Genomic DNA, 26,389 nt, shown 5'->3' with positions numbered 1-26,389 from the left:
CGGGGCTCTATTGCACCAGGCCGACGTAGTGGGCAGCCACAGCTGGTCTGGTTACAGTTCCTTGGAAATGGAAGATGCCAAGAAAGGTAGCGAACCATAAACTTGCCGATCCTTTGCCGACTAGCCACAGGCTAGGGAAAATTAGTATTTATTTATTTATTTAGCATTTATTTACCATTAACCAAACGCTGGCACCTCGTCACAAACCAATGGAACCTATACGAAGAAGAAGGCTCGCCTGCACGGAACGACCTCCTCTCCACGCGTGGTCCGCCGTGAAAGCCGATACCCTATCCTTTCTGCATGTCCCATCACCTCTTTCACTTAATTTCTCCAATCTGCCTGCTATCCCTTTATTTACGCTGCCCCAGCTCAGGTGCTTCCCACAGCGATGGCAGATGTCGGGGAAAGCAAAATCTTTTCCTTCCTTTTTATAATTATTTTTAAATAAACCACTACTATTAGGTTCATCTCACTTGCGTGGTACAGCGTCACGGCGGCGTGCTTTGCAAGTGTAGGTGGTAGTGCAATACCCCGAAGACGCCGAGCCCGCATCGCAAACGCGTTGCAGACCTTGCGTTCCTTAAAGCACGGCCGCTATATGAAAAAGCTCGAAGTGTATGCATCGAACGCACCTTCACTAAGATTAGGTGAACGCAGCAAACTACTGCGGCATAGTCAGGGCCGTATTCCGCTACCACTCGTTACTCTGGTGGCACAGCGCCACTAAGCACATGTCCTTGAGCTGGCCTTCCAGCAAACCATACAGCATTATCAAACACATGAACTGTAAACATGGAATCAGTTGCTCATATCTGCAAACATGGAAAACCCACTCACTATATGTTGTGCTGAATGAATCAAAGACTTCCGTTATTAGTCTGGGCATCGCTGTCGGAGTTATACCGGACATCCATCAGGGAAGTGCCAAGAGCTGATACAAATAAGGCCAGACGAGGCCTCCGCAGTACGGGAGGGAGATGCCACACCACTGTCGTGAGCACAAGAAAGTTAAAGGATATTTTTGTCTGGCTGCTAACCATGTTTTCCGTTCTTCTGCACGCAGGTGACCTGATGAAGGAAGAAGAGGTCTTGGAGTGGCTGAAAAAAAATCGGTACAGGCATCCTGAACTCAGCCTCTTCATGTACGCGCTGATAGCCATATCGACAGCCTTCATCCTCTACACACTCTTTCTCATCTTCTGCATGAAGGCGCCGCGGGAAAAGAAAGAGTGATCGCACCCCCATCTCGCGCGTCCCGGACAGACAAAAACCTTGCGCCCCTCCCGAGAATACCGCATGCATGTGCGCGCGCCGTCTGCCGACAGAGGTCGCGCCCTGACGTGTCAACTCTGGCAGCAGTGTAGGTGGCGACGGGAGACGACCATTTGACTTTTGTGAGGAGCCCTACGCTACGATCCGTTGCAAAAGAGCGGCATATCCCTGTGATCGTACTATATCTATAAAGGTGAACAGGGTGGGCGCATGTGAAAAGAGCGTTGAGAATGCGATATAGGTTAACTACGGAAATCAGTAGGCTGATCAAGCACTTACAAGAACCAGCCCTTCTTTAATTTTCAATTATAAAAAAAGGTCTATTGGTAGGTCGCACATCCACGTACCATCCGTTCTCAGAAGCAATAGTAAAGAAGGACGTGAAAACCGTTAGTTTAAGCCATCATTTTCGTTTTAAATCGTTCACTGGAATGAATACATTACTTGAGTGTGACAGGAGCATAACAGCTGCACCACGGAGCCTGAACTGCCAGTCGAGTCGATATTATTCAACCGAATATATGTCATAATTTCGCAATAGCTGTGCGTTCTCATGAGTGCTAGTTTAGAGTTCTCGTGTGATCATGCGCATTTGAGCAGAAAACGTGGTCGTAGTGCACCAGCACTGGCAGTTTACTGTAGATTTAAAAAAAATTGGTGTAAAAATGTGTGAACTACGTTTGAACTGTCCGTAGCATCTGTAACTACAATCTAGGCTCGCATAGTATACATGGTGTGTCACCATTCACCGAACATTGTCGTCACCTACTTAAAGGCTGGTTAGAAAGAGTTAACGCTTATTTATCTTGTTCCATTGTGTAGAGGCCACCCGTTGCCGTACGCGCATGGGTTTTTTTTCTTTTGCACTTTTTTTTTGTAAACGGCGAGTTATCATGAGCGTGGCCTTTCCAAGATGGTGGTCTTTCCTTGAGGAACAAATGCGGTTAAGTGACGTTCGTAGAGTTTCGCGATGGCCGTTGTTCGGGAGTGTGTGCTTGTAGTGGTAAGATGAACGAAGCCAAGAATGGATCACTTACCGATACCAATACATTGTTTGTGTTTCAGAAAGTAAAACCCTGTGAGGCGATCGATCGGCCATACATCTACCGAGATTGTAATGTTCGCGGACAGTTCTTCAGGTGCCTTCGCAGCTTCGGCAGTTAAGCCGAAGGACAGGAAAGAGTCGAATATGCAATGACTGTAAGGATGCAACCACTTGCATCAACTGCCACGTGACCTTTGTTTTTTCCTCTTTTTTTCTCCATACTTTGTTGAAACTTGCACACGTGTTCTGATTTACAATATTTTCGTTTGCTGAATTTATTCAAGGTTACTATCATTTTTTATTTGCACTCGTGTGACTTAAGAACACCTAGCGAATAAATTGTTTTGTGTGCACAAAAAGTGGGTAAAAGAAATGTAAGGAGCACGGTTTGGAATCTAGGGACATTTCCGCTGCTGAAAAAGGTGTAAGCACTACTCCTCTAAAAGCAAAAAAAAAAGCCTTTTGGGGTGTATTTCTTGGCTAGATGCCGAACTTGGAACTCAAGTGTACCACAGCTTGCAGCAAGCCCATTTTCATGGGGAGTCCATGGAGCCTAAGTTATGAATGATGCATCTAAGAGATAGATATATCTCGAAGACAAAATGCGCACTAAATGCAGCACCTCAGCCCTGGAGTAGTTTTTACACCTCTTGAGGTGGTGCGCACAGCAGAGTGTTAATATGTCGTTTTAATGGCTCCTTTTACATGTGGATTGTACAAAAGATTGGCGCGCAGGCAGCTGTTCGCGCAGTTCCGTGCGCACCATTTGAGCAGTATTGTACAGAATTGTAAAGATGCATTGCAAGGAATTTCGCCTTACAATGTAACTGTGTTCCACTTCATACAGCATATTGCTTTTGGAAAGGTACTTGCATGCAAATATCAAATACAGGCAAGCTGAATACATTGGACTATCTGAAAAAGCCCGGACCCAGCAAAATCGTTTTGCAATGGCCCGACGGCCCCTAGAACGACCTTGCTAACAGAATTCCACACCTGCATGTCATGAAACTCTAATGATTAGGTTCAAGAAGGTACATTTGTTTCGTCAAACAAAAGTGCATCGTATTGTGATACGCCCTGGCAGGCGGACCGCAGAAGATTCAAGAACGCCACGCAGGCAAGTCTTTCGCGGCTATTAGTAAATATGGTGAATTTGAGTGAGAACGTCTTCGTGTACCAAGCGTTCATGCATTACCCGTTAATAAGCTGCACATACAGTGAGGACAATAAAGCAACATGTGTTTGTACTTGCGTGGTTCTCTCTGCAGTGGGCCTTGTGTGGCCCAGGTTGCTCTTAACCAGCGACCAATAATTAAACTGCCACGGTGAGGACTTCGCTCACTATCCGGTGGGCAGGTTGTGATAACGCCGCAAGAACACGTGACTTAGTTGGCCCACCTGCCTCATAGGTTGCTCCCTGGGCACCACCTGCGGCAGTCATGCTCGTGATTTTCGCTTACAACGCCGACGCCGGATTTTCTAGACAACGGGGCCGTTAACGCTACCGCGTTAAAAGTAGTTCTAATAAAAATCATACCTGCTATGAAAGCGAAACTGAAGCAGTAACATGATGGCAGCCAATCAAAGGTAAGTGCCCTCTATGTCGTGTCCGCCATGGTGGCTCAGTAGCGTTCGGCCGCTGAGCCCAAAGTCACGGGATGATCGAAATACTGGCCACGAGGTCGCATTTCTACAAAGGGGAAAACTTCTCAGTGCTATGCAATCGCAGTTAAGCCCAGGGGGTTTAAAACAATCCGAGGATCTCTACTATGTCGTCCCTCAGAGCCCATGGCACGAGCAGCTCCGAGATGTGAACTGGTTAGAACGACTCAACTGCTAAAGGCTGGTTCCACCAGAAAGCCATGTGCCTTCTGCAGACATACATACATATTTATTTTTCCAGAAATTGGAAAGGTCTCTTGAGCTAAAAGCTATGAGCTTGACTAGGCCCAGGAGACCCAATACATGGCAGTAGCGGGACTATGGAAGTAATCCCTGATGAATATCCAAGAAAGGTAACCGACCTGTGAGCAACCACCTCGTGGAGGAGTCTGCCTACCGCGTGCTCGCTCGGGTAGAGCCAGTAGCCGAGGCTGAAGAACGGTCGCCTCTTTCCAGTGCTGCCGCTTCCAACCATGCACCGTGGTTCGCGACGATTCGGACTATGACGGGTCTGCGGTTGTCCGCCCGACCGTAGCTCGGAAGAAGGTGACCACCGCATCTGTTGCCGAGTTTTTCACGATTGCTCTCACACTGCAGGTAAAATCACGCTGTCTCCGCCGCAGTGACCATCGAGAAGGTCCATTTACTCACCCCTTCCCGTGACCCGTTGGCTCCATTCTGTTTGGTCTAAGGGTGACATTCGCCCCCGGCGGCCTTGACGGCCGTTTCGGCAGTCGACAATGGATAGGGGTAGCTTGTGAGGGTTCTTACCAGGCCGTTGAGCTTCCAGGTCTAGGCCGTGAACTCCGACCTCCCGGTATCGCACACCACGCGCGGCCGTTCTCACGGCGGCGCAGCGGAAATGCGAAATAAACACAACACAGAACAGGACGCTTTGCCCGGGGCCCAAACGTTTATTGGGTTCTCCCAAAATCGCTGGCTGCTTGAAGCTTGATCTGCGACCCTTGCCTTGTGGCTTGGTCGTGCGACTGACGGGGCAAGATGGCGACAACAAAGAGGGAAGAAGGGAGGTAATTACCTGACGTCCTCTCGCTGTTGCGGCTCGCTGACGTTTCCCCCGGCCACGGCCGGTATCCGCCGATCTCGGCGCACTTGCCCGTTGTCACTTTCGGCCAATCAACGACCGCTCCGGCGGCGCTTGGCGGTGCGCGCTTGCGACCGATTTGATGAAGGAGGCGGCGCAGCGCTCTCGAGCTGACCTTCTGGCTACTCGCCCGTGGGGAAGGAGGTCCGCTTTCCTGCGCCTCCACGGCGCGCCTCACCGGCCAGGGAAGGGTACGGCACTCCGAAACTCCCAGAAACTCCACGTTCGGTATACGCTTCTTGTTGTGTTGTTGTGTTGTATGCAGTCCTCCCCAAATTTGATTATTGTCCTCATCCGTGCAGAGCTTCTGAAATCATGGAAGAACCCGCCATTGTGGCTGTATGGGGGTAGACTGCTGAGAAAGATATGGAGGGCATACGCCTGAAAGGTATGACGCGATAGCGTGAATGGGTTAATGCCCATATATGCGAAATTGGTCATTCTCAAATTCACTTTCATATATGCCTAGTAGTCATACCACTCCTGGCGCAGTGGTGCAACGGTTAATCCATGTGTCACTGCTCATGACAGCTGCTGCCTCCGACGGGCTTGTGTCACCCAGGTTGCTCTTCCCGAGCAAACTATTGCGACCAATCATTAATATAGCTGCCATCTGTCCCTGTGAGATGATGGCGATGATACCAACTTTCCACCAGATAAGGAGGCCACCTACTCCCCGTCCCCGGCACGCAGGCATATGTGACGGGGGCCGGGACCTCCGCGATTAGAAGCGGCTTCTCCCGCCAGGCGGATGGCTTTTTGCTGTGGAGAAGGGACCTCGCTCCGCAGCAGGGCTTTTCAGGTTTCTCTACAATCGCAGCTCGGGCTAACTCGTGGGCCGCGTCGTTGCCAGGAACGGACACGTGTGCAAGGGTACAAATTAGGCTAATTTTTCTGTTTAGCCATCTAGTGGCCAGAATCCCTGCCGCTTCCGGCGAGATCCCACCCTTTCCAAAATTATAGATGGCCGTTTTGCAATCGCTAATTATAAAATTGGCTTACGTTCCACGCAAGCGAGCGCTATCGCAACTTCAGCTGCTCCCGTGTTGCGGCTTTTAATGGTGGCTGCCGATACGGGCAACGTTTATCTATAAACGTTGGATACGGGGTTGCCCCGCCGCGGTGGCTCAGTGGTTAGGGCGCTCGACTACTGATCCGGAGTTCCCGGGTTCGAACCCGACTGCGTTTTTATGGAGGAAAAACGCTAAGGCGCCCGTGTGCTGTGCGATGTCAGTGCACGTTAAAGATCCCCAGGTGGTCGAAATTATCCCGGAGCCCTCCACTACGGACCTATTTGTTCCTCTCTTCTTTCACTCCCTCCTCTATCCCTTCCCTTACGGCGCGGTTCAGGTGTCCAACGATATATGAGACAGATACTGCGCCATTTCCTTTCCACCAAAAACCAATTATTATTATTATTGGATACGGGGGCACCGCGGCCGTAGATCACTGAGGTGACTGCCGCACCCGACTTGCCACTTGCCGCGTCCACGTACGCAACTGACTTGCTGTCCATCGGATCGAAGCGTCCGATTAGTGTTTCTGCTCTCTTCTTCCTCCTCTCAGCGTTGAATATGGGATGCATGTTACGAGGGATTGGGAGAAATAGATTTTCTCGGCAGTCCTGCGGAATGCTCGATTTCGCTCGTAGTCCCCTATTTGTTTGCAGGCCTATTTAAAGGATGGCTCTGCCCGTGGTTGTTAGTCTTTCGAGCTGTGAAATTCTGACAGCCTCCGCTATTTCGTCCCAGGTATTGTGCACTCCCACAGAGAGGAGCTTCTCTGTGGAGGTGCTAATCTTAGGTAAGCCCAGGGACTTCTTTATGCACCATCGAATGAACGAGTCTAGTTTCCTCTCCTCAGCCCCGATGTTTGAGAAAGGCGTGGCATTGCTCACGCGGCTTATTACGTATGCTTGGGTTAGTTTAAGCAAGCTTCTTTCCTTCAGGCCTCGTCCTTTCAGCGCGACCCTTCTAAATAAGCCAAGGGCTTGTGGCAAATCCCTCTAGCCTTTTGATCCGGTGAGCAGGTTGTGATGACGTCATAAGGTGGCCCACCTACGTTACATATCGCGGAATTTTGCGCTCACAACGCCGACGCTAGATTTTCTGCAGAACGGAAGCCTTAACGCTGCCGCGTTAAAAGCAGGTCACATGACCGAATACCGGCCGCGGCGACTGCATTTCGACAAAGGCGAAGAGTTATAACCCGTGTGCTGTGCACAGAAGCAGTCCACTACGGCGACAGTCTATTTTCCTCCTTTCATTCTCTACTCCACCCATTCTATGAGGGCGCGGTTCAGGCGTCCACCTTGAGACAGCTGCAGCTACTAAGCATTTGCCTTCATCGCGGACGCCCCAGCGCTATGCAGAATAAATGTCCCAGCACCGAGTTCTTTTCATACATGTTGGAACCCGAAGCCGGCAACATTTAATAAAACAACTTTATCGAGTAAGGGACAGGGTTAATTTGCGATCAGTGCAAGAGGCATTTGCATTGTACTAGATGTACAGTTCAGCTTGTCATGAAGTTCCTTCAGTTCATATTCGGTGTTTGCACTGCTGGCCCCGCCGCTAATTTTCGCGCGTCTCCGCATCGACCTTCCCATGTAGTATCCAACTACGGGTAACTTCACCCTCCTCAGCGCTTTCACAGCGAAAGCTGTTAGTGCCTTGTTTTTAGGTATCGCGGCGTGGATGGCGCCGTCCTCAGGAGTGAGGAGATGGGCGGCGCGCAGAGGGAAGGTGAAAAGGGCTGAAGCGAGCGTCATAGTAGCCGGCAGCTGCGGCGCCGCGGTGGGCGTCCCACTGTAAATAGAAAGACATTCAAGCCACAAGACGCGGGGCGAAATCTTGCTCTTAAGTGTTGCAAGAGCAATCGATAGTTTCGTTCGAACTGAAGCGAGCGGTTGGCCCCACATGACGCAACGAGTGTCCTTCACACGTGGGCTGCCTTTTCTGGTCCTTCCCAACGCATGTCTGTCCCGGCGAGCGCTGTCTGCAGGTTTCAAGCCTACCCTCGAGGAATGTCGTGTCTATCACGTTCTCAGCGCGCCCCTACCTGCATGGGTTCCTCTACTGCGATCCTTGGACCGTGCGCTGCATTCTTGCTGCATGGCGGCCATCCTGTGCGCACGCGGCCGGAAAAGGCAGTCCCCCTTCTTCCACATCGTGTGGCGATCCCTACAGGTGCTGTCTGCGCAGCGCCGCTGCCTAGCAGAGTTGCACCGACGACCTCCAGCCCGGCTTCCTCACTGGGCGGCGGCCATATTGCGCACGCTGACGCGGAGCCCCCGGCCGTTCGCACGGCGGCTGTTCATCCCTGTCAATCACGCACCCCTGGGCTGTTGTAAGCTTCACTGAATTCACGGAAGCCTTGGCACGCACCTCGACGTGCCCACACCATTCCCATCAGAACTGATGCAGCAGCGGCGCATCGCAGGTTCTTTCTCGCAGCTTCACGACCTTGCTCCACGATGCCGCTATTCCGCACGGCGTTCGCACCCCAGGGCCTGCGATGGCCGGCAGGACTGCAGCGTGCAGTTGGTGGTAGCCATCCACTGTGGTCATCGCCGAGAGGGCCCATCGGAGACCCACTACTCTCCTTTTGGCGAGTACCCATGGATGGAGTGCCCATTGCCGCTTTGTGTGCATTGTGACAAATGTAGCGCAGCTTCGAACAGGTGCACCGAGCTCGCGCTGCGAGCTCAATGCACCTATTTGCAACAGGCCAGAGGGCAGGTGTTTTTTGAATGGCTATAGTAGCTGACCAATTAGAAACAGCACAGGCTACTTACCTTCTCCTCTGCACGAAGAAAACTCCATGGTGATCTGTAGTTTCTTTGTCGATCATGGAATAGTCTTGATGCGCCCAGTAACTGAGCTGGCTTAGTTTGCGCTGCACCACTGCTACGTGGAGCTTTCCAGAACTTCCAGGAAATGGAACAGGTGTTTCTCAAATACGCACAATAGAAAAAAGCATGATGCTATTTGCCATTGCCGTGCAGCACACTGTCAAGCCGCCGCTGAAACATGCTAGGGCTTGAGGCAAAGTAATAGACATCGTGACAATCCGAAGAGGAGATACTTACAAGAAGTGTGCACTGTTTTACATCCATTGCATGGTGGCCTGTTCAAACTGATGTAGCCTATGGTACTGCAGAGTACTCCCACAGTTTCGAAATTAACATGTCCACTTGGGCAGGGAGATGCGCCTTTCTTAGTGAACGCATCCAGCTGCTGGTAGTGCACGCACAAATTTGAATCACCGTGAAATGTAAGCCAGCCATTACACGTTTGCGAAAGATGACATCAGAACAAAAAATTGTTTCCATCCAGCGTGAACTGCTGTGATGCAATTGTTTTCGCCAGTATATTGCATATACAGGGTGTTCCGCATTTAGGTGTCCAGGTTGTAAAAAATTATCCTGCACAAACTACTGTCCTATTTGGACTCAAACAAAACCACAGGGTAGCTTGTGATAGTCTGCATTTTTTGATTAATAATATAACATCACAACTTGCCTGGACTGCCCGGAATCAGCGAAAAACTGCAGTCGTCTGCATGCAAAACTTTCATCGAGGCGAGCAGGATAGCCGATTAAAGAGGTTGTGCCATCTTGCAAACCGCGAGGCAACCAATGTCCCTTCTAAGGCTTGGGTAGGCGTCGCAGTATCATAGCCACTATGAGGTTTTAGGGTGGTTCCTTATGTTGCTTCATACACTTGAGAAACACGCAAAGGTTGGTAGTGGTCGCAAAGAAAATGCCAGCAGTAGACCAGAGCTCTGTGGATTGCTAGTGGCAAAAACTGCAGCAGGCACACAGTATGCAACACAGAGCAATGCTGTGTCTGAACAAGTCTTTATATTCAGAAGTCTAATTCTTATAATAACACTATTTCCACACGTTACACAGCCTTTGAACGCAATACCAGATCCAGCTGCGTAAGAAAATGCTGAAATGATCACTGAAAATCCCCCCACAAAGGTATTTGCACAGAGCTCTATCCCATATAAACAACGTGACAACAATCTATGAGAAACGCAATGAAAAACACATAAAACGAGGACGGTGAAGCAATAAAAATAAAGGTAGACAAGGAGAGGTGAGGTGGTGTGAATAGTCCAATGCATCTCTGCACTGGCAGTACTTGTATGAGGACGAGAATCAGGCTTGGGCGACCAGTTTGCTTGAAAGTTCTTTCACCTCCTCAACTATGCTAAACCTCGTCAGCATCCGTGATATGGCGTCTTTTCCAAGAGGGTTGCTGGAATACCAAATGGCGCTATCAACATTGCATGCTCGGTCTGGCAGCATGTAGTACGTCCCCTGCTTGGATCTGACAGCATCCGGGCTGAAATGAAAACGTAGTCAGTGAATGAGTGAAAACCTGGCAAATGTCGGGGAACTGAATTCCGCAAAAAAATCAGCAAACCATTCCACAGTATGCAGAGCATCACTGTTATTTGCAGATTTACTACATCACTGGCTCAGTGAATACGAAACCTGCATAAGTTCCGTAACATTACTATATCTCTAAACTCCATAAGAGACTGCACTGCATCCACTTTTACCAGTCCCAATTTCCTAATTCCACTTGCACCTAGACAAGGCGAACCTCTCATTTAATTAACATTTACTTTGTACGACAAAACAGTACCAAAAGACTCCTCACTGTAATACCAGCAATCCTTGATTAGGCTTTTCAGACAAGAACCATCCACTATGCATGGCGTTACTCACCACTTAGAGAGGTAAAGTTCATAAAGTTTCACTGGGCACCGCTGTGGGTTCTCGGTGTCTTCTGGCTGGTCGCAACATCCATGATCACTTTCGTTTTCTGTGAAGAGGCACATAAGCATACCTTGTAACACACACAGTAAACAGAGGTCCATACAGTAATATACATGTGATAGGCAGGCGACAGTTGATCCTTAATTAGTACTGTATATTGCCACATATAAGTCGACTCAATTAGGCCGCCCTAACTAAATAAAAAAAAGATGACTCCAAATATAAGCAGACGCGTATGCCAGTCCGAGGCAAATGGCGAGACCACAGGTGATGAAACGGCACTCCATCCTGCCTTCCATACTTGCGTGCAGCCAACTAGAGGCAAAATGAACTGCCAATGGTCCTGTAGTTTTGGAATTCAGCACGACGTGCGCTCTGGAGGTTACCGGAATCTCTTGCACTGTTTCCTCTCATCAGGGAAAGCGACTGCCAGCGTGATGTGGCCGCTTGAACAGTGTACAGTTGAAATTTTGCATAGTGTAACCGATTTGCACATGATTCAATGATTTCTATTTTGGGTACCTGGAGCTGCATGCATCCTGCCAGGGACAGGGACTGGCATAACTGCCTTAGACCGCACAAATAGGCCGACTCGTCACACTTTTAGGTTGAACCAGCAATTTCATATGGTCATGTACGAAAAAGAAAAGGACAATACAGCTGTACACAAGCAATAAAACCCTGTCTCACTACTCAATAAAAGGCAGAGGATCACCTTGAGTGTAGTAAATATGGTCGGACATAAGCCCGCACACTCCTAGCACTGCGAAATAAAATTTTTTAATGAGAAGCTTTGAGGGTCTTGTTATGGAAAACCCACCAGGCTTCCTCGTAACGAAATTCCCCGATTGGTCAACTGGGAGATGACATCATCTGGTCACATAAACCCATAGCTACCAATGAGACAGCACCAATAAATCTGAGATGCCGAAGGACTCCCAAAATTTGGCAGTTGGCTGAGCTCCAAAAAATTTGGCACTTGGCCCACTCACAAAATTTGGCACTTGTCTCACCCCAAAAATTTGGCAATTACCCGCCTCCAAAATGTGAACATGGTTCACCTCCAAAAATTTTGGTGTTGGCCCACCTCTAAAAAACTTGACACTGGGCCCAACCCAACATTTCCCACTTGGCCCACCCCTAAAAATTTAGCAGATGTCCCACCCTCAAAATTTGGCAGATGGTCCACCAGACATGGGTTAAGATGCCATGGTGGGTGGGTTCGCAGTTTTGGCGCGAAAAGGTGGCGTCATGTGAAAAGGGCGGGAGAATCTGGTTTCAACCGGTTTTGGTGGGAAAATGTGGCATGATGTGAAAATGGTTGGAAAATCTGGTTCCAAGCTGTTCTTGGTGAGAAACGAGGGTATGTGTGCGGCAGTGGGGTGCCGAGTGTCCATCTGCTGGGAGCTCACAGACAGGGAGGCTGCATGTCGCTCTCTCTGAAGTGGTTTTTTGTGTTTCTGTCTAAATAAAATAGTGATGGCAAAGGGTACAAATCGCAGGAATGACATTGGAATTACAACGAGACTGAACACCTAGATGCTATCGCATTTCCTTTATTAAGGAATCGTTAAGAAGGCCCCAAAATTATTTTAGGTCTAGTAGATAGGGGTAAAGGCCCATTCCTCGGATCAATTTCAGCCAAGCTTGATTTCAACAGCAATGTGTCTGAATGATTAAATCTGATAAAGAACCCGGTCGATAGACCTGCATGGTAGTCTAGGCTGTACAAGAGGCTAGAACAAGCTGAGTGAAGCCATGGGCATGTCCCCAAAATATGGTTCAGTGTTGCCTCTGACAGTAATGAGGGCGGAATTAGAGTTGGAAGATAGAAGGCTGGCATTGTGGCAGCTAGCTTAAAGAGCTTTTGTCAGATCCTTTTTTCCCCCTTTTCTGGTCCAGGGATTGAACCCAGGACCATTGCCTGTCTTGGGCAGTCGCTATAGCAAATGAGCTAACCAGAGCAGCTAAGAGTGAAGCTTTGCAGTGAAGCTCTGCCCATGTATTACTGCCACGAAGAATGCCGCTATAACAAGTAGACCGTCGTTAAAAATAGAGAATATGAATCGAATGCGAATAACTGTTCAGTATAAAAAAATATTTCAGAAAAAGATAAACAGGCAAATGTTGCTGCCATTATTTTTCAAATATTGCGTATGGTGACTGCAACTGAAATAAACAAAGTCAAACTGAGTGAGCCGCCACTTTTTTGCTTTTGATCTCCATCGGCTTCATACTGCTGTGCTTATGATCACATTGTTGCCCGTTTATTGCTTTTAGCTGCGTGCTTGCTGTAATGCCATTCCACGGGGAACTACAAATCAAAGTGCAGCGGTAAGAAGCAGGGGGAGAAGAATGGATGTGTACGTCAACTTATATTTGGAGTCAACTTTTTTTTTCTTGTTTTTTTGGCCAACAAAGGCTCTGAGTTGGGGGCAGACTTTTACATGGCAGTAAATGGTAATCGCGAAGTCTGTTCAAGAAAGATAGCGCGTTCCCACATCGAAATTTTCTGCCTGGGTCTCATTTTTTTGCTGTAGTCGGTTAATTAGAAAACCGATTTAATTCAATTTTCCACAGCCCCAATTACCACTGTATTCACTTGCATAATTAATTTACCTTTTTCATCAAAAAATTTGGTATTAGCTTTGGAGGTGCGTTTATTAATGAGATAAAATTCCCACTCTAGATATAATTTCCCCAAATTGTAATGAACAATGTACGGGGGTGAGTTTATTATGCAAGCTGGCTCACTGCGCAAGAAAGCACAGTATTGGTCGTGTCAAGTCAAGAATTGATATTACAAGCTGCACACGCTACTGAGCATTACGGTGCCTTGAATGGATGCTACTAGCTAAACACCGTGCTTGCTCATGGTAAAAAATATTGTAACAGCTTATTTGCTCCTGCTGTGATTAAAAAATGTACGGCTGAAGAAAAACGCACTCTATAGACCATGCAGGCATGTAGGAAGGCTCCAAATTCTAATTTTTACCAACCGGGTTTATATTTTTTATACTCCCAAAAAATATGCAGTAGTACACATATCTTCTTGCAACTCACTTATGTTGAAAAGCAGGTGTGTAGAACTGAACCTGTGATCTTGTGGGTTTGATGGATAGATTTTCAAGCAAGCACGACGCTCGAGTAAGAAATTAAACTGCTGCAAAATGACCAGCAGAAGCCAGCACCCTGACCACTAATGTTGGCCATGGCATCTACCTGCCTTTTCAAAAACACGCGTTTCTCATTTAAAGAGCTTCACCTCCCCTCACTGGGATTAGCCAACCTGCTCCTTTCAAGATCAACCTATAATCCCAGGGCCTTTCCAGTTTTCTTTCCCTTCTCCAATTTATGGGCACCACGTGACAGGAACTCAACACATTGGCTGGACCCTCACCTTGATGCCCTGCTGTGGACCTGAGTATTTTGAGTGGCTGTCCCTCGGGACCTTTCTCCTCCTGCTCGGTGACGTCGGCCAGGGACAGCTGGAGGTGCTGCTCCACCGTATGTAACCGGAAATACTTGACGTTGAAGTACATGAGAGTGTTGAGCAGCACCAGCGGCGAGTGGTCCCCGAATTGTCTGGCCTGCCACAACACTTCCTCCCGGATATGCTCCTGCACTGCATGAGCCAACAGGAGATGCAAAGTGGTGTGGCCATCCTCTCCAAAAACTTCACATCTGAGCAGGCACAGCACTTCACAATGCTTCTTTTGTTTCAGCAAGACAAAGGAGTTGCCCCGTTGACAAGGCCAACTACAGTAGACTCTTAATTCGAACTGACTCCACTCAAAGAGACAGTTTATTCAATTTGTCTCTTGGTCCCGTGAATATCAAGTGCATTAAAAAGACTCCAGCTGATTTGAACTTTGCATAATTTGAATAAATTTTCACGGCCTTTTCAGTTTAAATTATCAAGAGTTGGCTAGGTTATGTGGGCATTCAGGAAATTTTAACAGAAAAAGGGATACCTGCTTGTACTACTAAGCTGTACCACCTTTTCTTGCAGTTTCGAGTTGTCCACAATGTGACATTCATGCTCCAAAATAGTGGAACGAAAACGCAGCCCTGAACCGAGAGCTGCAGGAGCATCCCAAACATGCTCTTTTTACGCCTCAAGCACATATAGGCTGCAAGGTATGAGTTAAAGTATGCTAGCACACATGTCATGGTATCTCAGTTGCACATTGAAGATATAAAATCCAACAGCCCCAGATACGAATAGGCATCCTAACGCGCCACCTATACATAAGTCGAGTGCCAGTGTGCTACATACCGTATTTATTCGAATCTAGGCCGATAGTTTTTTCAAAAAAACGAGATGTAGAACTCTTATGTCGGCTTAGATTCGAGGATTTCGTTTCGAGGTTTCGTATTCGTAAAATATGAATAAATGTAGCACGCAGGTGGCGCCCCCACAAAACGCCAACGAAAGACAGCACTGTAGCCGTTGCTATACGTAGCCGTTGCTATCCGTAGCCGATACTGATCAAAGCACACATGAGCACTGGCTGCCATTTTGGCCTTGTTCTGTTCTCGTGCGGTGGCGTGAGCACATTCGCAGCAGTGAAGTTTTCGTGCGTAGTTTTTATCACCAACACCATGGCACCAAACAGGCGGTGCCATTATAGTGCCGCCTTCAAGCGGAAAGTTATAGTCGCTGCAGAGCAGTCGTCAAATCTTCAAGCCGGGCGGGACTTCGGCGTGGATGAGAAGAATGTTCGCCGTTGGAGGGGGCAGCGTAACGAAATTTTTGCTTGCGCGGCAACGAGAACGGCTTTCACGGGCCCCAAGAAAGGCCGCCATCCAGAAGTGGAGGTAGCTCTGGCCGAGTTTGTGGGGACGCAGAGGTCAGCGGCACTTCCAGTGACCACGGAAGTGCTGCAAGCCAAAGCAAGAGAGCTGGCGAGAGAGCGAGGCGTCCCCCGGGAACTGTTCAAAGCCAGCCGGGGCTGGTTGCAGAAGTTCATGAAGCGCTTTGGCTTCAGCCTCCGACGTCGCACGTCCATTTGTCAAAAGCTGCCAGGCGACTTCGAAGAGAAGCTGATCTCATTTCAGCGATTCGTAATAAGGAAGAGGATGGAGCACGGCTACGCCGTAGGACAAATGGGAAACGCTGACCAGACGCCGGTATGGTTTGACATGCCAGTGGCGTGCACCGTGAACGAAAAAGGTGCCAAGGAAGTGAAAGTGCGCTCGGCCGGATACGAAAAGCAGCGCATGACTGTAATGCTGGCCTGCACGGCGGATGGCCACAAGCTGCCGGCGTATATAATTTTTAAGAGGAAGACTCTACCAGCTCGGGAAGTGTTTCCAAGAAATGTGATCGTCCGCGCCAACGAAAATGGATGGATGGCGAGCGATATGGTTGAGCAGTGGATCAGAATGGTTTGGCAGCGGCGTCCAGGGGCCCTCTTGGCCAAACGTTCCCTCCTCGTCCTGGACTCTTACCGTGGACACCTCACTGACGGCGTAAAAGCTGCGCTTTCCGAAGCCGGTACCGACGTCGCCATCATACCCGGCGGCATGACAGGCCAGCTGCAGCCTCTTGATGTGTGCCTCAATAAGCCTTTCAACGATCGGCTGCGCAAGTACTACGTGGACTGGCTTAGTGAAGAGCGGCGCGAGCTTACACCAACAGGCCGAATAAAGCGCGCCTCACTGGGAGTTGTAGCCACTTGGATAGCTGCAGCCTGGGATGACATCCCAGAAAGCTTGGTTGCACGCTCATTCCGCAAGTGCTGCATCTCTAATGCACTTGATGGCAGTGAAGATAGTGCACTGTTCGAGGAGGCCAGCGATAAAGAAGTCAGCGATGATGATGACGAATGAGCGGGGGCTGATCCCGGGCTGGCGTTGCATATGTCTCCTCGCCCAACGCTGCCTCTCCTCCTCCTCTTCTCTCAAAGCTCCTTTGGCAGCTTTTTTTTTTCAACGGTCCCTCTCGGGGCCATCAATCACGCTTCGGCAGAGCATGCAGGCACGATGCTTCCCGCTGTGTCTCACTCGAGTTCCTCTCTCTACACCAAGTCGCCTATGCGCAGACACATGGTGCAGTCGTTTCGCGCCACGCACTTTCACGTGCGCGGCGACGTAAGAACAGTCGTGTCGCGTCATAAAAATAATTGTGATAATGAGGTATAAACAGTGTTGTTTTTTCGGCCGGCCTACAATCGAGGTAAGTTTTTTTTTTTCTGTGGCCTTCAACTTTCGGGTCTCGGCTTAGAATCGTGGCCGGCCTAGATTCGAGTAAATACGGTAATTTGCATTTCGCTTGTGTTCACAGCATAACGCAAGAGCCATAACATACAAAACACTCTCGTGAGTAGAGCAGACAACACCGATAGAGCATCATTCAAGACGGCTACCATAGTGCAGCTAGGAAGGAAATGCCCACCATAGAAAAAACAGCAGAAGCTCATTGTCAACTGCATATTTAATGCCAGTAGACAGTGAAAAATACCCCAAAAAAGAGATAGCGAAGAACTAAAACTAAAGGGTCACTTATCATTATGCGATGACAATGAATTAGCATTGTGTCTTTTCCTTGATTGAAGAGCTAAGGCTGCTGGCTTGGCACATTAATCATGAAAGCTGATTGGCACTGGCTGATTGGTCCTCCATCTTCCATGGTAGCCACCTAGTTCAAGTCACCTTGTGATGTCCACCGGATTGTGAGCAAACTGCCACCATGACAGGTGCCAGTTCAATTAATGATCAGCAGCGAGAGATTGCACGGGAAGAGCAACTGGGGTCGCACAAGAGCACCACTGGAGGCAGCACCTGCCACCGGTAGGGCTTGTAAGGCAGAGAATGACCAAGAGAACGACCAATGAGAATGAAAACCGGAATGCTAGCACACCTAATTCACATGTGGCATAACCAAGCTAATTCGGACAGTCATTTTTTGTCAAGTTAATTATAGTGTTGCTGCCGTGACGATATCTGTTGACAGCACATGAGGACGTGCCAGCAATGAAGTCGTGATTAATATTTTTTTTCCATGTGTTTGCTAGTTTACAATGGAACACCACCAGAGATCATTCCCACCAGTTACAGTTAAGGTTTTACACAAACAAAAGGCAGATTAAAATCACTTCATTCTGCAAGGTACATGCAATAATTCATTTCTTTTTCTTTGCAACGTACCTAGTCACACTCTAGCTCCATAACGCAGAACAAAAGCCAGCATTAATTCTGCCACTTTCACGTCTACTCACATTCTCTGTCTGGGCTGCTGGCTTGGCTGAAGATACTGTGGAAGCAGCCGGAAAACATTTCGTACTGCGGATCAGCAAAGATATTATCTTGGCGTCCCTGTTCGTAGAGGTACTGCTGTATCCCTGCAAAAAAAAAGGGCGGGCACAGTTTTTTTTTTTTCTCTTAGAACACTTAAACTGCCCTCAAGACTCTTGCAGTTTTTCCACATCTGCTCTTTTTTCTTCTGACATTTGCAGCAATGACTAGTACGTACCGAGTGCAAATTTACCTCCTTGGAACATCTCAGTGCAGCTCTGCAGTCACGGTGAGGATGAGAGTTACTTAAACTGCAGTCCAAGAACTCCATAAATATCTCGAAAAGACTGAATGGATTATGAGTGCTCACTTTCTATTCCACGGAACAGTCTAGCCTACCAGTTCAACTGAACTGAAATTGAACTCCTCTTTATGAAGGCAGCTTAACACAGAGATGTGACCCATCACACTGCGCTCACCAAGGCACTGGAGGTAGATGTGGCAGGGGGAAGGAGGAGTGTCGTCCAGCTGCCGCACTTCCTTGATGAAGAGGCACAGGGCATAGTTGAGCTCCTCGGGGGTCATGCTCAGCAGGTTCGTCTTGAAGAGCTTGAGCTGGCGCTTGCCCGACAAGGAGCCCTTCTCCAGCGCAGAGTTCTTCTTCTGGACCCAGTCCTGCCAGGTGTTCACAGCTGCAGCTGGCTGCAAATGGACAATCAGAAAAAAAAACAAAAAAAAAAACCGTCATGTCCAGCTTGACCCACCATGTCATCCAAAACAGCAAGGAGACACACATGCTTCACTGCTGTCAGCTGCAATCAGCATGAGTGCCTGTGCATGCCACATCAAACACCTTATGGAAAGCGGGCTCGTACAGTGAGTGTCTTTTGGTTCCTTTCACCAAAGGCTGGCTCACTTCAACTTGAATGCGCTTTAAGATTGAAGAATGATACTGGTGTGCTCCATTCTCAATGGCCACAAAGAAAAGACACCTCTTCCTCTCTCCCAAAGTGCCCACACATCATGGCCATGTTGGCTTCCGAACTGCACTCATCATACAACAATTGGCCTACTGCCCAGAAAATTAGTGCAGTGACCCTAGCCCAATAGAAACACACTTGTGAAGCATGCATGACGAGAGTCTCAGTGCTCTGAGGCACGAAGAATATCAAGCACTTTCCTTGTGCAATTTGCAACATTTTTTGGCTCGAAATGCTGCTATACTAGACTGCAGCGGCAGCATTACAATACAACCAGAAACAACACAAGCCTCCAGAGTGTAACAATGAATAGGATGGGCAAGAAAAAGAAATAAAAATAAAATTGCCCATCCCAGAGTGTAACAGTGGAAGGCGCTAAAAATGATCCATGCAAGACTACTAACAGCGCTGCGTCTATCCTGAATGAAGCCTGTGAGTAAAAATCATTGCAAGGCCATTTGGTAGTGCAATGACAGCCGCACCCGGCTGCCAATGGCAGCTGCTGATTGGCAGCCGCTGACAAGCGGTGGCAGCCCAATAGCGCTATTGCATTCTAGTCTTAAAGGCAAAGCTTAAGAGTCCTCCTAGTTTTTTCTTTTTTTTTTCTGATGTGAAGTGGGGGGTTGACTTTACAATTGCGTAAATACGGCAAGCAAAAAACGCTTATGAACAAAATGTTGTTGTTTAGTTTTCACAATGTGCACAAGTAAGCAGTCTGAACCCTTTCGAAGCACAGAGAAATGTCTCCGGAGCCTAAAAGTAGCAGCGACATCACCTCAACCTGAATTGAAAATCCTGATCGCCCTTTCAGACCTGACAACTCAGTCAGTTGTCAGTTAGCACTTGTGTATGTGTGCCGTCTCCCTGTGGTTGTCTATGTTTGCGCTATTACTTTTTACTACATCATAAAGCAACTGAAATTGGCTGCATAGTTAGAAAGATAGATATCTGCACTGAATTAGATCCTACAAAACACAAGCATGATCGAAAGTACTGGTAAATAGTGGTACTATTACAGAATGCAAGCTTTTGACGCCACCCAAAAAAAGGATGAGGGAGGAGAGACACCATGCCTAAAGGCCAACAGTGCTGACAACTACAATTTTCCTGAAAGCCTGCCATTGAGAAAAAGATTTATAGACTTTAGTACACCTTTGAGGAGTACAACCTGGTAGGAAATGAGTCAAACGAATGCAGCATTGTGAAACTGTTTTAGCACACTCATCATATTTTAGCAATGCGAAATGAAATCTCACAGAGATTAAAGAACAAAAGGGAGATAAAGACTGACAAGGGACACCTACGTCCAGTGACTCGTGAGTCCTCACTACTGGATTCTCAGTCACAGTGGACTCACGAGTTGTGACTACTGCAGCCTCAGACACAGCGCTGCAGACAGACGTTTCCATCTCATCATCTGATGTTCTTGTCCTTTTGCTCGAGAAGTCGGCATCTGCTTCTTCCGATGCAGCCCTTTTTTTAGGCCCTGCTTGGGACGAATCATCTGCAGGAAGAGAACACTGCTGAGTGAAGTTTTCCTTCCTAGTTAAAAAGAAAAAGTAGAAATCAACCTGCTTTTGAGGCACGTAACATGCCTCACCTGTGTGCCTGTGTGCTCACCTGTATGCGTAGGAGACGGCGACTTTGATGAAGATGACTCTGCCAAGGACCGTGCAATGGCGAGCAGGACTTCATCGAACTTGTCATCATTTTTTATTTGTTCCTAGGAGTGAATCACAATGACGAAAAATAATGTCACAGACATATACACACACACGTGCCTTAGAAATTACTAACTTAGCCGCAATAAAGCAGATTGCATAACAAGAGCCACGTTTAACCTAGAAACTCCTCTTGAAACTGGTGGTTTTTTTTTACTATTCTCACTGTTACCTATTTTATCAACTGCTGCATGTGAGTGCTCAGGTTTGAACCTGTAGCAGCAGCAGCGGCCTTATGCAGCAGGAGCAGCACCAGCCGCCGAAGATGATGACACCAAAGTGCATCCGAATTGAGCTCCCCCCTCGTGCCAGCGTCACGCGTTCGGCTGCACGCCATCGTACGTTCTAGCACTTCAGCCATTAAATCAACCATTTCCTTCATCGTGCCAGCCTCATACTGTTTGGTGCGACAAACTGGTGAGTCCGGACGTCCGCTGGAACACCCGCTCCCACCATGGCCAACGCCGACGACAACGCCTCCGCCATGCCCGGTGACGGACCCTCCAGCGCCGTCTCTGCGCTGTGCTTTCGCCTTCCCCAGTTCTCAATGGCCGATCCTCAGCTCTGGCTGGTTCAGGCCAACAGTCAGTTCACTATTGGCAGCATCACCACCCAGGCGCAGAAGTTTCATCACGTCGCTGCGTCACTACCCCCCGAGATTGCCGCCCGCCTCTGCCCCGTTTGAAACGTTAGCTGCTGAGCTCATCAAGCGAACAGCCGTCTCGGAACGTCGCCGCCTGCAGCAGCTCATCTCCTCCGAAGAACTGGGGAACCGCAAACCTACACAGTTGCTGCGGCGGTTCCAGCAGCTCCTGGGCGACAAGGCTGCCACCTTCAACCAAGCCTTCCTGCGTGAGTTTTTCCTTCAACGCTTGGCGTCGTCGATTCGCCTGGTGCTTGTGCCCGCCCAGGGGTTGTCGTTGGAGAAGCTCGCTGAGCTGGCAGACTCCGTCATGGACGTTTCCTACTCCACAATATCCCTCGGCGCAGTCTCGCAGCCTCCCACCCCGCCATCACCTCTTCCCTCCCGTGTTGACCTTCAGAGCCTCCATGACGACTTCCACGCCCAGATCACACGTCTCTCCGACCAAATCGCCGCACTGCCTCCCTACCATTGGTTCTGCTCAGCCTACGTGCTACACTGAAGCAAGATCTGCGTTGCACTCCGGCAGAACTTGTCTTCGGCTCACCCCTGCGTCTTGCTGGTGAATTTTTTTAATCCCCCAATTCGTCTACAAGTCCCGACCCTACCGACTACGTGACGCAGCTCTGCTATTTTTGCCACCATCTTAGGATGCCACATCTCCGACGCCAGTCTTGACCATCTTCACATGTTTCATCCGAACTAGCAACTTGCAAGCAAGTCTTTGTTCGCCGAGACTCTGTCCGCAAGCCGCTTCAGCGCCCCTACGACGGCTTCTTCCGTGTAATCGAAAGAACATCAAAGTTCTTCATCGTCAACATCCATGGGCACACTGAAGCCATTTCAATCGACTGCTTGAAGCCAGCCTTCACAGAGGACGCCCCGCCCATTGGACCTTCATGTGTGCTTTCTCTGCCCCAACCGCCCAGCTGCCCTCTTCCGCCATCTTTCCCTGCCACTCCTCAGAAGTGAAAAGTATCGTTCCGGCTCCCAGCTTCATCGGACTCCTTCACTAGTGGGTGGGAGCCTACTGTAGTAGCAGCAGCGGCCTTATGCAGCAGGAGCAGCACCAGCCGCCGAAGATGATGATGCCGAAGTGCAGCCGAATTGAGCTCCCTCCTCGTGCCGGCGTCACGCGCCTTTCGGCTGCACGCCATCATACGTTCTAGCACTTCAGCTAGTAAATCAATCATTTCCTTCATCACGCCGGCTTCATACTGTTGGGTGCGACAAACCCTGTCATGGCAGCTGCACTTCAACAGAGGCAAAAATACAATGCTTATGCGCTGAGATTTTGGAGCAAGTGCAAGAACCTCCAGGTCATCAAAGTTTATTCTGAGTCCTCTGCTATGGTGAGTCCCATAGTCTGCAAATTTGCTTTGGCATGCAGGAATCCTTTAAACATTGACAACCTTTTTCTAGCATTAGCTATTAGGTACATTACGTCATTAATAAAACCACAACCTTGTCAGTGCACATTCTTTTCAGTGCAAAACATCCAATTTATAACACAGAGAAACCAAACATCCATTTTCCTCTTGTGAAGCAACACTCTTCTGTCCTTCAGCCGTTCAGCTCATACCGAAGAATGCGCGCTTCTCGCTTGGCACAGCAGTCCAGAAGGCAGAACAGCTGCCCTGCCCTCTGGACTGCTGCCGCATTCATACAAGTGGCTTCCAGCTGTCTCCGACAACACTCATATTGCACAATGCCACAACATGAACTTTCCAAACACTTGGTTCTCCCCAGAGTGTGGCACAGTTGCATGCACCTCTAGCAGCTGGCACAAGCTTACTTTGATTTCTTTGAGGGTCTCCATGATCTGCTCCGTGGTGTCTCTTGTTGTGGGCAGAAAAATGGGCACAGGAACAGGAATGGGTATGGGCAGTGGTGACGGTACAGCATGCGAGAACATGTGCATGGGAACTGGCACGTAGACTGGCACGGGAATGGGTATGAGCCGCACAGGACCACTCTCCGACTCAGTCTGCGCCTGTGTATCTGCAATGTAGAAGGAGTAGTTATCACACCATGGTGGAAAAAAAAAAAAAAAAAGATCCAGTGCACTGCTGACCCCACTGAATGGAACTGCGGACACAATTCAGGCACCACGTAGTTCTTGTATCGCCTATCTTACCAGGTCAATCACATACATTAGCCTCAATGTTGTTAGAAAGCGGAAAATCAATCAATACAGGCCGTCTTAAACTTACCTTAGTGTGCTTTCAAAATTTTAAGAGGTAAGGTTTGTTCAGGCACAACTGCAGAAGGAATGACACTCCACGTGAGCCAAATGTGGCTGTTTTCCTCTTACTGCATCCCTCGACATCAGGAAAAACCAATAGCATACATTTTAGGAAGTTCCCTGCTGCAGAATTTTTTAAAAGCTCACAACAATAAAATTTCATCGCATACTACATAAGGACTTGCTCTAAGTGAAGTTAAATGGCGCGTTTAAACCTGTACATAATGAAATTGAGAAAAGTTTAAAATTTTACATCACATGAAGTTTTCCAGTGAACACTTCAATGAGCTCCGCAGAATGGAAACCACAAACAAAAATAAATGTAGATGAAATCACCAAGCAAATGTTCACAGCGAGCCCCTGTTACTTGAAGTCATAAACATGGAGAAACATTTTGCAACCACGTTGATAACGTGACAGCAGCAACCGCCGCCACAGTCTCCACTGCATGACAGACTGCCACTTTCCCTGGAAACAAACTCTTCGTCTCACATTGTCAGCGCTATCCAATGTCTGCACTCCCACCGGCCATCTGTTGTCGGCACCGAAATCACGTGAGAAACCGAGCGGTGGTGATGGGTGCGCACGGTTCACCCTGTGTCGTTTTTGCTACGTCCGTTTATGCTGTGCTCGTTGTGGAAATGGACTGTTGTTGTACCACTTGATGTGACATTACAAAAGAGAAAGCCGCGGAGACTGCCACATTTGACATGGAGAGGCGCCGACCGCACTGGAGCAAGCTACGTTGCGTCAACTGCACTCGCTTGTTGCGACAGTGGGCGTTCCTCTTATGGCGGTTCATGTTTTATCGTCATGAAACCTTCCCATGGTTCGGCTGAATTTCAACCCAACACTAGTTAATTGACAGATGGCGTAACGAGTTTGTTTGTCAAGGTCAACCACCGTAGCACCTTCCTAACGTGGAGTTCACAAATGCAGTAGCTGACAGATTTTTCTGACTCCAATAATTCAGACTTGCATGATATTTCGGACTTTAGTAAGGAACCATCAGGCACCTCATAGGAACATGAGTAGACTCTCATTAATTCGAACTTCAATGGACCAGAGACTTTTGCCTGACTTATCGGAATTTTGAATAATCAGAAGTGCATCTTATGTGATTCAAGACTGAATGTGGTTTGCTTTGTGGAGATGTATCACGCAAAGGGTATTTCGGAACTATTTCTTTATGCATACAAAGCTAAAAACTTCAGGAACAATACAAAATATCGACAAAAGACACTGACATGTTTACACAACCAGGAGTTTCCAGCTGGTTGTGCGGCTCAAAAAGGTTATCAATGATGCACTCGTCCCCCAATACAGTAAAAACCATTGGGACCTCAAGAGATTGGAAAAAAAAAAGTCCAAATTATTCGAAGGTCAAACCATCGAAATGGCTACAAAAAACTTCCAAAAAGCCTACTCAAAGGAGAAAATTCAGTTGATAAAAAAAATAAGCAATGTCACCTGTTTCTGAGTGAGAATAGTGTGGCAAAACGATTCTTCACACTTATGTCATGCTGTCCCAACTGTCTGGAATATCAAAGCAGAACTACTCCAGATCTTCCGCAGCCTCCTCCACAGGTGCAATGTGGTAGCGGTGGAGCTTCCTCACATGCTGCCGCATTCGTGTAGGAGGTTTCACCACACACAACAATGAGCAGCTCATAGAGCAGCGCATTTTTGGTTCACGGGAAGAATCATGTGGATGGAAGCTAGGGGAACGCACATTTGCACCAGAACAGCGCAACGCTTTATAAAAAGGAAAAAGACCAGCAGCGCACCAAGATCCAAAGTGGCGCGCGGCTGACAGCTTCTATCGTCGGGGGCTGGTAGCGAAGCTGAGAAAACGAAACTGCGTGGCAATGGGGCGCGATTGGTTGGAGTGCCAATAGGATCTTGACGCGGCTACACTGCGGAGCGCGTACAAGTTAATCGATGAGAGCGGCGCCGCTTTTTCGTTTGCCGCAAGTGTTGGAGCAAGACAAAAAGTTCGAATTAACCAAATTTTTGGGCAACCGTAGTACAAATAAAGCGGCTCTAAAATGTTATGAAAATATACTTGGAGTCAGAAGTTCGATTTTCCGGACCCCAATAGACACCAGCAGAGCTGTGGAGATCGCTTTTCGACCAATGATATACAAGAGAGGACATCGCCGTTGCACATAAGCGGCCCTTTGTTGCCATGAAAGGTGCCATCTAGGATTTGAATGCAGACAATCGGACCGACTGGCTTGAATCCTCACTGCTGTCGTTCGAGCTAAGGCCACGCCCTTCGTTGTCGTCGGGGTGGCTTGCAAAAGAGGAGTGCACAATCGTGCTGAAAATGGGAGAGCAGAACTGCCTGGAGTGGCTTCGCCACACGTGGTGTGGGGAAGATCGGGGGACAACATGCAGCCGCAGCTGCTAGCTTCATCTCGTTTCTTCCAGTCGTGTTTCCCTCTCGTTGCAACCACAATGTTTGTGACAGCTGTTGTCCCAGCAAACACCGTTCTTAATTTGCGCGAGGCGAGCATGGTGGCGCGTTCACAGCACGACCCGCGGCCATATCATAGTCAAGGTATTGGTGACGTGGAGGTGGTGCGGACATGACAAAAGCTTGACTCTAGCTTGAATATAATTGCGTGCAAACAGAAGATGAAAACAGAGCAGTTCGTGATTTTTAAAGACCGGT

General features: G+C 48.4%; 2 protein-coding genes across 7 annotated transcripts in view; one reads left to right on the top strand and one right to left on the bottom strand.

Moving 5' to 3' along the window:
• Positions 1 to 3,570, top strand: part of hlk (hulk) — a 97,178-nt gene extending 93,608 nt beyond the window's left edge. For 2 of the 4 annotated variants that reach the window (XM_077631835.1, XM_077631836.1), the window contains exons 33-34: positions 1,067 to 1,115; positions 2,341 to 3,570. In XM_077631835.1, the coding sequence (XP_077487961.1) occupies positions 1,067 to 1,115; positions 2,341 to 2,347 (56 nt within the window). In that variant the 3' untranslated portion in view covers positions 2,348 to 3,570. Of the gene's footprint in view, positions 1 to 1,066 lie in introns of all 4 variants that reach the window. The other 2 variants (XM_077631833.1, XM_077631834.1) reach the window with 1 other exon arrangement.
• A 6,362-nt stretch (positions 3,571 to 9,932) lies between these two features.
• The window catches only part of woc (zinc finger protein without children), a 51,547-nt gene continuing 35,090 nt past the window's right edge, over positions 9,933 to 26,389 (bottom strand). For all 3 annotated transcript variants that reach the window (XM_077631830.1, XM_077631831.1, XM_077631832.1), the window contains 8 exons: positions 23,263 to 23,468; positions 20,724 to 20,826; positions 20,408 to 20,607; positions 18,603 to 18,825; positions 18,108 to 18,230; positions 14,285 to 14,509; positions 10,834 to 10,930; positions 9,933 to 10,444 (listed from right to left, as the gene is read on the bottom strand). In XM_077631830.1, the coding sequence (XP_077487956.1) occupies positions 10,258 to 10,444; positions 10,834 to 10,930; positions 14,285 to 14,509; positions 18,108 to 18,230; positions 18,603 to 18,825; positions 20,408 to 20,607; positions 20,724 to 20,826; positions 23,263 to 23,468 (1,364 nt within the window). In that variant the 3' untranslated portion in view covers positions 9,933 to 10,257. The remainder of the gene's footprint in view (positions 10,445 to 10,833; positions 10,931 to 14,284; positions 14,510 to 18,107; positions 18,231 to 18,602; positions 18,826 to 20,407; positions 20,608 to 20,723; positions 20,827 to 23,262; positions 23,469 to 26,389) is intronic.

The sequence above is a fragment of the Amblyomma americanum genome, chromosome 7 (genome assembly GCF_052857255.1).
Source record: "Amblyomma americanum isolate KBUSLIRL-KWMA chromosome 7, ASM5285725v1, whole genome shotgun sequence".
Classification (NCBI taxonomy): domain Eukaryota; kingdom Metazoa; phylum Arthropoda; class Arachnida; order Ixodida; family Ixodidae; genus Amblyomma; species Amblyomma americanum.
The sequence above is the reverse complement of the archived record's forward strand: the minus strand, read 5'-3'. Positions and strand labels throughout refer to the sequence as shown.